This window comes from Gossypium raimondii, chromosome 7, assembly GCF_025698545.1.
Source record: "Gossypium raimondii isolate GPD5lz chromosome 7, ASM2569854v1, whole genome shotgun sequence".
Lineage (NCBI taxonomy): Eukaryota > Viridiplantae > Streptophyta > Magnoliopsida > Malvales > Malvaceae > Gossypium > Gossypium raimondii.
In genome coordinates, this window is record NC_068571.1 from 4,350,697 (window position 1) to 4,364,172 (window position 13,476).

A 13,476-nucleotide genomic window follows, 5' to 3' on the forward strand; every position below is an offset into this window, starting at 1 on the left:
TGTTTGATCTGTAAACTCTAGTAATGCTCCGTAACCTTATTCCGGTGACAGATACGGGTTAGAGGTGTTACAAAATAAATTTGTTTAAATTGAAATCTGGTTGAAATTATGACTAAATTCCAAGTTAATAAGAGAGAGAGAAAAAAGATGATTTAGTATGATAAACTTGATTTGATAATTTACTTGTTCAAAGTCTCAAATTTATCATTTTAATTTTTAAAATTTAACATCATATATATATATATATATATATATATATATATATATATATATAATACAAAGTTCTTAAATTTTGATGTATTCACGCTATAAAAATTTGACATGTAACAAGAAAAAGAAAAAACATTTGCAGAGGAGGAATTTAAAACATAAAACCCTCGTCATTTTTATATAATTTTAATGGTATTTTGCAAATTATATTTTATAACAAATCTTTCCAATCTACTTGTATTTTATATTTTTGCTACTTTTTAAATTTGTTTATAATAAATCCAGCAACATATTTAAAAATATATAATATATTCAATATTTCATAATAAATCCTCCAACATGTTTTTATATTTATTTTTTTGAAAGCTATGTCTTTTCTTTTCCTAACAATTTTTAACAAAATTAAAAAGTATGCCTAATTATGTATTGCATATGGATATAAGAAACGAATATTTAAATAATAACAAAAATTCAGATAAGATAGTCCACAATTGGATGCATTGATATCAGTTTGTCAATTTATAATCCCAACAACGACCATCTCATTCTTTGATTCAAGACAAGCAGAAAGAGATGCCAAAATTTCTGAGAAAAAAAAAGAGAGCATACTTACAAGTCAGTATCAGTTTCACCAATAAGTATGGATATGAAGTCCCAAAAGTTTAACACTATATGAGTTTTGTACAAAATATCAACGCTGCTAAAAAAAAAAAAACCATGCGTTAGGGGCAGTGATGGGGTTCTGAGGAAGACTTACTTTGGAATACAAGACGGATCGAAAGGAGGAAATTCCTTGGTTTTGAGGGACTTTCCATGTAATGACTGAGGGTATCTATCCAATGTAGGTAAGATGAATGTTTGTACTTTTGCATCGCATACGACGCATCGATGATCGGAATCACCAGCTGCTCGTGCAGCTTCTGTTTTACATTCGCCGCACCACAACAAGTGTTGACATGGAAAGTTTGCCCATAACAACTTTGATTGGTTGCACCAAAAGCATTTTCCTTGCTTAACACTTGCCTTGTAATTCTGCACAGATCAAAACCGAGATGCTGTTAATTGTAGTGCAATGTAAAGTGTTTGTTAGTTAGTTCAACACTTACGTGATAGAAATCGAATTGGCGAAGAAAGAATATGGATGAATTGTTCCGTTTTCTTAGAAGGGCTTCAAGAACCAAATGCCTCCCTGTATGACCAAGTTTCCGCTCATTGAACCCCCGACACTGAGTTCCTCCTTTGTCTGACTTCAAGAATTGCAGAAAATTGGAGTTTTTACATGGATCAACCTGGCTGCTGCTGATGCTAATATCTTCACAAGAATTCGAGAGAAGATCCGGAGGATGCTTGAGATTCCTAGGATCAGTATCAGTATTTTCATGAGGTGGTGCGGTACAAGACGGTGGGCAGCAGTGCATGTTGAGAGGCTGAAGTGATTTCCAATCAGGCCTAGGAGGGGAAGGAATGAGCACCATGTGATTGGGAGATCCACATCCTCCTAATGGCATAACCTTCATGCAACAAAGATCAGGAAAAGATCTCATAAAATCACTGAGCTTAGTGTAGCCAAGAGAAACATGGTCCAGTTCTAAGCCGAATGCAGCCCTGAAATCCGCCTTTAATGACGACAGAGGGTATTCGCCTTCCTTCAGTTTTTTTGATACCTCTTGTAAGAAACCGGGAAGCCACTTCTTAAAAGTTCTCAGCCATACTGGAATATTTTGGTTGGAAGCAATGGGGCTAGTGAGAACTTGAGATTCAGAATACGTCTTCGGTTGGCCATGGAGTAATTTATTCACCCATGAGATTTTATCAGCTTTAGTCTCTTCCAAGGCCTTCCTTCTTGGCATCTCGTCTGCAGTCATTTCAATGGATGACTCAACTGGTGGTTGATGTTGGTCATTCGGATCCTTTGGATGTTGCTGAGTCAATAGCTTCAAGGACTCATCCCATCTCCCAACTGCACTTTTGATTTCAACTTGCTTGCCCATCATAGTTACGTAATGTGCTTGAACAGCCTTCGAAACAGACTTTTCGTGCTTAAAAGTAACAAAGCCGAAGCCACGAGACTGTAATTCATCACCTGTTTTAATACTAACAACATGGGCATCTTCCACAGACCCAAATTCATCTTGGAAAAACTTGCTCAATGACTCTGCTCAACCAAAAAGAAAAGAAAAGCCATGACTTATCCTTCCCAATCTAGTATTACATTACCAAAAATGCATACAAGTCTAAATGTAACTAAAGAATTTTGACAAAATTCTAACCCGAATCCAACAGAGGATGCAGGCCGCCAACAAAAATTTTCCGCTTCAGTTTCTCTGCAGCAGGAGAATTAACGAGATGCATTCCATGTTTTGCCTGTCGAAGCTCCTCTTTACCATGAGCATAAAAGCACTTAGACCCTCTCACACATCCTCCAGATTCGAAGTACTTACAGATCTCTGTTTTTACATTTGTGTTGGTTCTACAAAACACAGGCAGTAGAGCATTAAGAAACAAAACAAAACACCAACATATTCAAACAACACAAAGGAAGAGAATAGGACAGTATGTTCAATGTCACGGATGAAAACTTGTAGGATTTTTCATGGTCTAAAGATATTGAAAAGTTTGGTCACCTTTCAGTATAGCTTCCTTCATCTGCCATTGTAAGAAGAGTTTCACATGTATCAAAAATAACTTCATCCCCTTGGAAACGAGGAGTATATTTCTGCTCAACCGGTGAATTACGATGCACTGCACATTAGAATATCATGAGATTGGATGAAGTAGGAATAATTAATATTTATGTCTTTAATTTTATGACTATAAATAAAACTTACTAAGAGTAATATAAGTTTTGTTTAGTATGAAACGCATGTCCTGTGACTTTGCCAGGTCAATCGGCCTCTCTCTACTGACAAACACAAAGGCAAGTGATGTTAGCTTTTGAAGTTAAAGATGAAACTTTAAAAGAAAGGGGTAGTATTTGTTTCGAACCGTAAGTTGAGGACTTCATTGCTTGCTCCCCAACGCTGAAGAAGCTCAGCACATCCAATATGATCATTCTTCACAGCAAAAAACAATGGGGTTTCTTTCATTATAGTTCTGTAGTGGATTCCATCTGGATCTTCTAGTAGAAGTACCTATAAGAACAATTGAAAGGATGATATCAAAGGTAATAAACATCCTTTTAAAGCTTGTTACCAGCATGCATTGATTAAATTTTAAAGCAATTATACCTGGAGTGCCTGTGTATTCCCATTGGCAGCAGCAATGTGAAATGAAGTTAATTCTAGTTTGTCCTTTTGGTTTACTCGGGCACCGTGCTTCAAAAGGAGCCATAAGATTCTGGCAACAAGAAATCAAGAAGGAATCAAATCATCAATCATAAGAAAAGGGAAAAAAGAAACATGTATGGAGACAGAGAAAGAGAGAGACTTAAGTTGCTGTGAAGATGAACCCCAGGACATTCTAAGTGACCAATGCAGAGCTGAGTTTCCTTCAGAATCAGCATCATTTACGTCCATGTTGGTCTTTAGAAGCAGCTCAATAACAGCTTCATCTCGGGCCTATCATAACAAGAATGACGAAGAAAATAATACATTTAAAATGACACGAAATTATTACAACCAAAAATTTATTCCCTTTCAAGAATCTTTTCAGACTGTTAATTCGAAAAAAAATCAGATTTCGTTAGAAAGAAGAAATCAAAGAAAGCGAACGAAATACTGTAGAATAGAGTCTTTTTAAAGCCCCGAAACGGTTCATGTTGCGTGTCCCCGGTTTTTACCAAATTACCCATAGTTTCCTTATTCAAATGATTCGAAAATATGATTGGTCAACTTTTTTAGTCATCTTATCAATTAAATATGATATTTTAAAACTAAATTTAACTTAATTCTGACTCTTTATTTTTTCTTAACTCGTAGATCTAATAAACAGATAAGTATCTGCATGTTGTTAATCCCACGTAGATTAAACACCAAAATTACCTTGATAGCAAGGATTAAGGATGAAGTCATCTTCTTGTCTCCACCACTGTTATGAGAATCGGCTCCAAACAGCTGAAGCAACTCAATCTCGCAAAGCAAAAGCTTTCGTTTCATATCGGGTGCGACTTTGGTTGGGGACAAACAGTTCTTTTTAGCTGTTCTCGACGGCGACTTATCACGGCGGCCTGACGATAATGCTTCCCGGATCACGCACTGGTAAACGGTGTCTTTTTCTTTTGAACCCGAATAAGCGTCGCATGGTACTACGACGGAGTCATTAACTTTCTCCGCCGCTACGATGAGAAGCGCTGCTAAAGCTACTATTTTGCCTCCAATGGCAGCTGAATACGCCACCTTGCCTATTGCTTTTGTTCTTTCACTCAAAAGTTTCACCGCAGTCAAATCCTGTCAAACAAAATATTCAGTTTTTTTCTTTTTCTTCTTTTTTTTTTAGAATAATTTTCTCGAGAACCAAACAATTTTTTAAGGAAACCTTTTCACTAAGAAGAACCACCAAGTCCTCAACAGAGTAATCATCCGGATTCCATATCACATCCATCCTGAAAATAATACGGAAAGAGCCAAAAAAAAGAAATTCATTATTCTTGTCAATTAAAAAAACAAATAATATTTATAAAAATAAAAAATAAAACGAACCGAGAATAGAAAAAGCAACATTTCCAAAAAAGGGCCATTACTTCGCTGTCTTCCTCAAAACACCACAGCTTTTTGCCTCTTTATAAACAGAAAACGACATTTTTTTACCTGCTACTAGACAAAGCCATCTCCAGAGCAAGCAGACTTCGTCCATCTTTACTCTTCACCTCTGTACGGGCACGTTTCTTTAGCAGCAACTCTAAACAACGCACAGAGTGAGCCTCCGCCGCCGCCTGCAACGCCGTCATTTCCGTCGCCGTGTCCACTTCGTTCACCAACGGGAGAAAATCGGTTTCCACTTCGCCGTTGAACAGTGACGTGGCGCATTCGATAGCGTCGAAGTAACAACAGATAAGGAGAAGCTTCAATACCACGCTTCTTCGGTTCAAGGGATCATCATCTAAGTCGTCGACGAGTTGACGCGAGTGAGTTAAGAAGCGAGTTCTGTCGTCTTGTATGACCGAGTTGATAAGGACGGTTTCTAAGCTGTTGAGTAGCGCTGCTTGTATTGGCGTTATATTTTGAAAATTGTCTCCATTTGATGAACCATCGACTCTTCGATTTTCTTTTTCCTGCGATTATTATTAAAAAAGGATAAAAATAAAAATAAAAAGTAATAAAGCAGAAAATTGAAGGAAAAATAAAATAATTTTTTTAACAAAGACGTTTTCTAGCTAAACAAAATAGCTTCAACTTTCAAAAATTTTGCAGAGAAAGAAGTGAAATATTCGTAAAAATTCAAGAAAAACGGCGAAAAAGCTATAATCCTTTTTTTTCCAAATGAAATTTCTTTTCGACATTGTTCTTAATAGAAGAAAAAGAAAACACTAATGAAAACGAAGAAACGAAGCTTGTTTTTACGATTAATTTAAGCTTAAGAGAAGGCTTGCGCACCAAATCCATCAGCAAAGAAAGAAGCCTTAAATTTTGAGCTCCAGAATAAGTTTTAACAGCAATGCTTCCATTATCAACACTAAAACGAAGCTCATTTTCATGGAAAGAAAAAAACAAACAAGGCAGAAAGAAATTAAGATTTTCAGTGGGAAATAAAAAGAAAAAAAAAAAGCTTTTTGTTTTTTCTTGTTTGATAGAACAGAGAGAAAAAAAATGAAACCGTTTGTTAGAAGGGAACGGAGGCTAATATTTAAACGGACGGATTTGGGATTGGATTAATTATATGTATTTAAATATGTTTTTTGAAGTCCACTTTTGGTTACATAAGTTTGGTAAAAATTTGTGGTAAAAAGTGGTGATATGAATTTCTTTCTAGTGATTTGTTGGTGTAATGTAAGATTGATATATTTAGTGTGAATACGCTTATTTGTGATTAATATAAAATAATGGTGACAATAAGATTAATTATTATAGTGCAAGTCAAAACATAAATAAAACGCATTCCAAATATTATATTTAAAATTATGAAATAATTTTTATAATGTTACTTTTAAGTAAATTACATGATGTATGAAGTGATATTCATGTTCCATAATAATACAATTTTTGGACAATTAAATAATTGTATAAGATTATTAATTTATATATTTGTGCTAAACTAAACTTATTCAAAGGTTGAGTTATTTATTCAAGTCTAATGATTGTTTGCACGAAAATATTAGGCTTGAAAAATAGATTTAAGCAAAAAGAAAATCACCCTCATTTAAAAGGGTAAACCATAATAACAATGCAAAACCCGAATAATACAACTCGAATCCAAACCACACCTGAAACAGTAAACACATTTAATCATCGTGCTATCAAACCATCACATAAGGTTCAAATTTAGTCATTTTCAATAAACAACAAACTTGTAGGGGTATTACTGTAAAAGTTTGCAGCAAAATGTTACAATATCATTTTTAGACATAATGTTAGAAAAGTAAAAATAATTAATTTAAATAATATTTAAATAATTTAATATTATTTATAAAATATATGTTGATCTAAAGCTTTAAATACATTTTAAATAATTAATATAAATAAAGGTATTTTAATAATTTCTCTTCAAAACCTGAAAGCCAAAAAGTTAAACTTATTTAAGTCTATTTTTTGTGTTTGGGTGGAAAAATATTTTTTGATAATATTTTAATTTTAAAAGTCAAGTGTTTGACACAAATCAATTAGTCGATTAGATTGAATCAAAAATCGATCGATACAACGATTTAAAGTAAAGGAAAAAGTCAATACGACTTAATAGAAAATTAAATTTTATATTTTTTAATATTTTTAATATTTATAATTTTTAATAAATTATTTAATTGAAACCTAATCTACCATCGATTAATTCTAGAAATATTAATTTGACATTGTTTTGAGATTAAAAGATTTTAAAATCACAAAAGGAAGGAGCCTAAATTTTAATGAGTTCATTTGTGGCTTTCTATTTTCAACTGAACCGACTTAATTAAAAAATACATATTTTTATTCCAAATTAATTGCGCCCAACCTCATTGTTCTTCTCATACTCAATCGAGTTATCAATTAATCTTAGTACAGTTATTTTGGTTTTTTATTTGTTTCAATGATACAACAATGAGATATAGAAGAGAAAATAGTTTATTGGAGACTAGTTCACCTAATCGAGACGGAGAGTCGAAGGTTACAATAAGTGAAAGTGGAGTAAACTTTGAAGAGTAGATGTTAAGAGTATTTGAATGGAGTTTAGGCTAGTCCACGTGAGGAGTTGGTTCTCTCTTCATCATTGCGGAATGTTGAATATTGGCAATATCCTACATTAGGAAAAGATAGAAAGGGAGGGGGTTTGGTTTGTTATATATAGAATCCCTCCCCCTTAGGTTTCATTATCCCAAAATCTCATTTTGAAAATCCAAATAGCTAATTGTAACTTGGTGTTGATCTTCTCTTTTGTAATATTTCTAGCTGAAATATTAATTTGGTAGTGTCCGAGGACGTAAGCTATTTTGGCCGGACCTCGTTAAAATTCTAGTGTTTTATTTCTTATTTGTTTGCTTATATTTAATAGCTTTATGTTGGTTATATTTATTTAGTTATTGTTGCTATAAATAACTAAGTGAGTTCTGTCTAATTGTTGGGTTTTAAGTGGGACCATTTGTGACCCCTCCAATTTAACTGGGAATTTTTTTAGTATAATTGTTGGCATAATAATTATCTAAATATTTCTGATAATATTGTTATTAATATTATCGTACCTTCCGTAACAATTGGTATCAGAGCCAAGGTTTTGTAGTATGCTCTGTGTTTGCAGCTTAGTCTGATCTTACACATCAGAAACATTTCCTAAAACTTGTGGGTATTCCGTATTTGGTGGCTATTAAATAGAAGCTATGGCAAAAATGACAGAAGAAAAACCATCCACATCAACAACTTCCACCTCGTACATTTTGTCGAGGGTTGGAACTGCAAATACGAGATTTACAGTGGAAATTTTTGATGGAACAGGTCATTTCGGCATGTGGCAAAGTGAGCTTCTAGATGCCCTCTTTCAACAGGGTCTAGATATTGCCATTGAGGAAGAAAACCGTAAGGGTTGATGATAAAGAATGGAAGACCATCAACCGATTGGCATGTGGTACAATTCGATCATGTCTTTCCAGAGAGCGTAAGTATACATTCAAGAAAGAGACTTCGCAAGTAAATTGTGGAAAGCATTGGAGGAGAAATTCTCAAGAAGAACAACCAAAATAAGTTGCATATGAAGAAAAGATTGTTTCGTTTCGCTTATGTTCCGGTACCACGATGAACGAGCACATTACCAATTTTAGTCACCGGTGGTCGATTTGTTGAATTTGATGTGACTTTTGAAGACGAAGACTTGGCGTTAATGTTGTTGGGATCGCTTCTCGAGGAGTTTGAGTACCTTGAAACTACTCTACTTCATGGAAAGTCGAAGTAACTTTCAATGATGTAACTATCTGCATTGTATAGCTATGAACTACGCCGAAAGGATAAGTTGAAAGGTTCAGTGAAGCAAGAAGGAAGCATTGGTAACAAGAGGTCGTCAAAGAAAGTCACCTAAGGGAAGAGAAGAAAGTCCAAAGGTCGAGCTGTTGCCAAAGATGAATGTTCATTTTGCAAAGAAAAAGGACATTGGAAGAAAGATTGTCCAAAATTGAAGAAAAAAGGGAAGACTCTGCAAGATGCAAATGTTGCAGAATGCAATAGTGAAGCAGAGTTAGACTTTTCTCTTAGTATGTCATCTTCAACATCACATGCAGATGAGTGGATCTTGGATTCTGGTTGTTCCTATCATATGTGTCACATTTGGGAATGGTTCTTTGAATTTCAAAAACTAGATGGAGGGGTTGTTTACATGGGTAATGATAACACATGTAAAACAGCCGGGATAGGTTCAATTAAACTGAGGAATCCTGATGGATCTACTAGAGTTTTGCGGGATGTAGGATATGTCCCAAAGTTGAAAAATAATCTCATCTCTTTGGGGTCGTTAGAATCTAAAGGCCTCGTTGTGACAATACGAGATGAAGTTCTTAAAGTAACTTCAGGAGCATTGGTGATGTTGAAAGGCATAAGAAAGAACAATCTGTATTACTACCAAGGTAGTACAGTGGTGGGGACAACAAAGAACAGAATTTCGAGTACCAAGAAGGACGCTGAGGCAACACAGCTGTGGCATATGCGTTTGGGCCATGCTGGTGAAAAATCCTTGCAAACTCTAGCCAAGCAAGGATTATTAAAAGGTACAAAGACTTGCAAACTTGAATTTTGCGAGCATTGTGTTCTAGGAAAATAACGAAGGGTGAAATTTGGCACTGGATTCACAATACCAAAGGTATTCTAGATTATGTGCATTCGATGTATGGGGACCGCCCAAGACTCCATCACTTGGAGGAAGACGTTATTTTGTCACCTTTATTGATGATTTTCCGAAAAAGTTTGGGTGTTTCATATGAAGAACAAAGATGAGGTGCTTGAAGTTTTCCTTAAGTGGAAAACTAAAGTTGAAAATCGACAGAAGGAAGATTAAGGTTCTCCGATCGCATAACGGTGGAGAATATAAAAGCGATCCATTCTCAAGATATGCCAAGATTGTGGCATAGTAAGGTACTTCACCGTAGGTGGAACACCGCAATGTAATGGGGTGGCAGAGCGTATGAATCGAACGCCAGGAGAAAGTTCGATGTATGTTATCTAATGTTGGATTAGATAGAAAGTTTTGAATGAGGTCGTGACGACGCTCAACATCTCATCAATCATTTGCCATCATCTGCTATAAATGGCAAGACTCCTTTGGAGGAATGGTATGGAAAACCTGCTACTGATTATGACACCTTGCGTATTTTTGGTTCTATTGCATATTATCATGTGAAAGAATCAAAGTTAGATCCAAGAGCAAAGAAGGCTCTATTCATGAGCTTCAATGCTGGTGTTAAGGGATATCGTTTATGGTGTCTAGAGGCAAAGAAGACGATAATCAGTAGGGATGTTACCTTTGATGAATCTGCCATGTTGAATAAGGTAAATCCAGAAGGAATGAGTAGTACTTCGCAGCAGGTGGAGTGTACTCCGCAGCAGGTGGAGTTTGAGCAGAGTGTGGTAATTCCAGCAGAAGGTACCACTAGTGATTCTTCATTGGCAGATGCAGAGTCAGATGAGGAAAAGGTTCCTACCCAAGAACCTCAACAAAGAATCGAGCCAATTGCGATGGAAGGCGAGACGAGAAATTCAGAAACCTGCTCGTTTCACTGACATGGTAGCTTATGCACTTCCAGTTGTTGATAATATTCCATCCACTTACACCGAAGACATTCAAAGTTTAAAGAATAATAGATGGTTAGGTGCAATGGAAGAGGAAATATAATCTCTAGAGAAAAACAAGACGTGGAAGCTGGCACAACTACCAAAAGGGAAGAAGGCGATTGGTTGCAAATGGGTATTTGCAAAGAAATAAGGATTTCCTGACAAAGAAGATGTTCGTTACAAGGCAAGGTTGGTGGCTAAAGGCTACGCTCAGAAGGAGGGAATTGACTATAATGAGGTGTTTTCTCCAGTTGTTAAACATTCCTCCATTAGAATTTTGTTGGCCTTGGTAGCGCAGTTGAATTTGGAGCTAGCTCAACTTGATGTGAAGACCGCGTTTCTACACGGTGATTTGAAGGAGGAAATCTATATGACTCACCAGATGGATACAGGTTGTTGGTAAAAAAATTGGTTTAGAACTTAGCAAATCGTTGTACGGATTGAAACAATCTCCGAGACAATGGTACAAACGATTTGACAGGTTCATGAAGGACCAGAAGTACAAAAGAAGCAAATACAATCATTGTGTGTATTTCCGCAAGCTTCAAGATAGTTCCTACATCTACTTACTCTTGTATGTTGATGATATGCTGATTGCAGCAAAGAGCCAAATGGAGATTGATAGACTGGAGGCTCAGTTGAGTAAAGAGTTTGAGATGAAGGATTTAGGGGAAGCCAAGAAGATTCTCGGCATGGAAATAACTCGGGATAGAAAGAGGTGCAAACTTTGGCTGTCACAAAAACAGTATTTGGAGAAGGTACTACAACGTTTCGGTATGTCTGAAGGTACAAAACCTATAAGTACCCCACTTGCTCCTCATTTTAAACTGAGTAACCAGTTATCTCCAACGACTAAGGAAGAACGAGAGTACATGGAAAAAGTCCCATATGCAAATGCAGTTGGAAGCTTGATGTATGCAATGGTATGTACGAGACCGATATTTCACAGTCGTTAGTGTTGTTAGCAGTACATGCATGATCCGGCAGGGTCATTGGCAAGTCAGAAATGGATTCTGCAGATTCTAAAATACCATAGATGTCGGATTGACATTCGAGCGGGATGAATCACTTGGTCAATGCATAGTTGGATATTGTGATTCTAATTATGCAAGTGATTTGGATAAGCAACGGTCTACAACTGGCTATTTGTTTACTTTAGCAAAAGCGCCAGTTAGTTGGAAATCTACCTTACAAATCCACGGTGGCTTTGTCTACAACAGAGGCAGAGTATATGGCAATTACAGAGGTCATGAAGGAAACAATTTGGCTTCACGGATTGCTTAAAGACTTGGAAGTTGGTCAGAAACAACTTAAGGTATATTCTGACAGTCAGAGTGCTATTCATTTAGCAAAGAATCAAGTCTTTCATGCACGAACGAAGCACATAGACGTTCACTATCACTTTGTGCGGAAATTCTCAAGAAGAGGAGATACTTCTCCAAAAGATTCACACTACGAAGAATCCTCGCAGATATCTTGACTAAGGTGGTTACAAGGGCCAAGTTTGAACATTGTTTAGACTTGATCAATGTCTGACACATTTGATATGGCGTCGTTGGCGCAAATTTGAAGACACTATTGAAGTTTGTGTTATGAGAAGATGTTCGAAGATGTGGAATATCGCCAAGGTGGAGATTTGTTGAATATTGGCAATATCCCACATTAGGAAAAGATAGAAAGGGAGGGGGTTTGGTTTGTTATATATAGAACCCCTCCCCCTTAGGTTTCATTATCCCAAAATCTCATTTTGAAAATCCAAGTAGCTAATTGTAACTTGGTGTTGATCTTCTCTTTTGTAATATTTCTAGCGGAAATATTAATTTGGTAGTGTCCGAGGACGTAAGCTATTTTGGCCGAACCTTGTTAAAATTCTAGTGTTTTATTTCTTATTTGTTTGCTTATATTTAATAGCTTTATGTTGGTTACATTTATTTAGTTATTGTTGCTATAAATAACTAAGTGAGTTCTGTCTAGTTGTTGGGTTTTAAGTGGGACCATTTGTGACCTTTTTTTTTAACTGGGAATTTTCTTAGCATAATTGTTGGCATAATAATTATCTAAATATTTCTGATAATATTGTTATTAATATTATCGTCGCTTCCGCAACACGGAACGCGTGGGACAGATATCTTCGATGGGACGAAGATGTCTGTGATGAGACATATCCTATCATTCATTTTGATTCAGCAGTACAAAGCAATTGAACCTGCGTAAGGTTTGGTGACCAAAGAGATCACATTTTTAACAAAAGGCTAGGGGCCTAGAATAGCAGATGGTTCTCGCTTGTTCGATGGTTAGGACAAAAGGTGAAGCTTGAAGGTAACCTTTCGATTGGTAGTTGGTGGAGTTGTTGTTTAGACGACCTTTTGGTTTGCCACATGTCCTTATTCGGGTGGAAGGGTATAACACTTTCCCATCATTTTTTTGGTTTATATTAGGTTAAGATATGTCATAAATTTTTGTACCCTTCAAAAGTTTAAAATTTAGTCCCTATTTTTTTATTTCTAAGAATTTGATTCTACGTTTTAAATTTCAATATTCAAGTCTACCTATGAGCACTATTAAAATTATTTTTTTAAATTTACATTCATTAAAACGTCATTTTTTAATTACATGGCTGTCAAATAAATATTTTTATTTAAAATATCACATTAATAAATTTAACATTGTTAAAAATTAAACCTGAATTTTAAAATTTAAATGATAAAAATTAAATTTCTGAAATAAAAGTAAAATAACTAGATTTCGAATTTGGGAAGAGTATATAGACTTATTACATATAAAACGGAATTCACCAAATTACTTCCTCTTCATTTGAATTTGGAGTTGTGTGGGAATAAAAAGAAAGTGGAGGGTATTAAGGGAAATAAAGATAGTACCAATACCGTGTCCC

At 35.5% G+C, this 13,476-nt stretch overlaps 1 protein-coding gene across 1 annotated transcript; it reads right to left on the bottom strand.

Moving 5' to 3' along the window:
• Nucleotides 1–668: 668 nt before the first annotated feature.
• LOC105766217 (uncharacterized) lies at nucleotides 669–5,881 on the bottom strand. Its single transcript, XM_012585599.2, has 13 exons — nucleotides 5,742–5,881; nucleotides 4,956–5,419; nucleotides 4,684–4,750; nucleotides 4,191–4,595; nucleotides 3,637–3,767; nucleotides 3,438–3,546; nucleotides 3,196–3,341; nucleotides 3,039–3,112; nucleotides 2,835–2,952; nucleotides 2,481–2,680; nucleotides 1,317–2,365; nucleotides 968–1,242; nucleotides 669–795 (listed from the first exon to the last, which is right to left on the bottom strand). Exons 1-13 carry the CDS (start codon nucleotides 5,748–5,750, stop codon nucleotides 765–767), a joined length of 3,078 nt encoding a protein of 1,025 aa, XP_012441053.1. The 5' UTR covers nucleotides 5,751–5,881; the 3' UTR covers nucleotides 669–764.
• Between the last annotated feature and the right edge of the window lie 7,595 nt (nucleotides 5,882–13,476).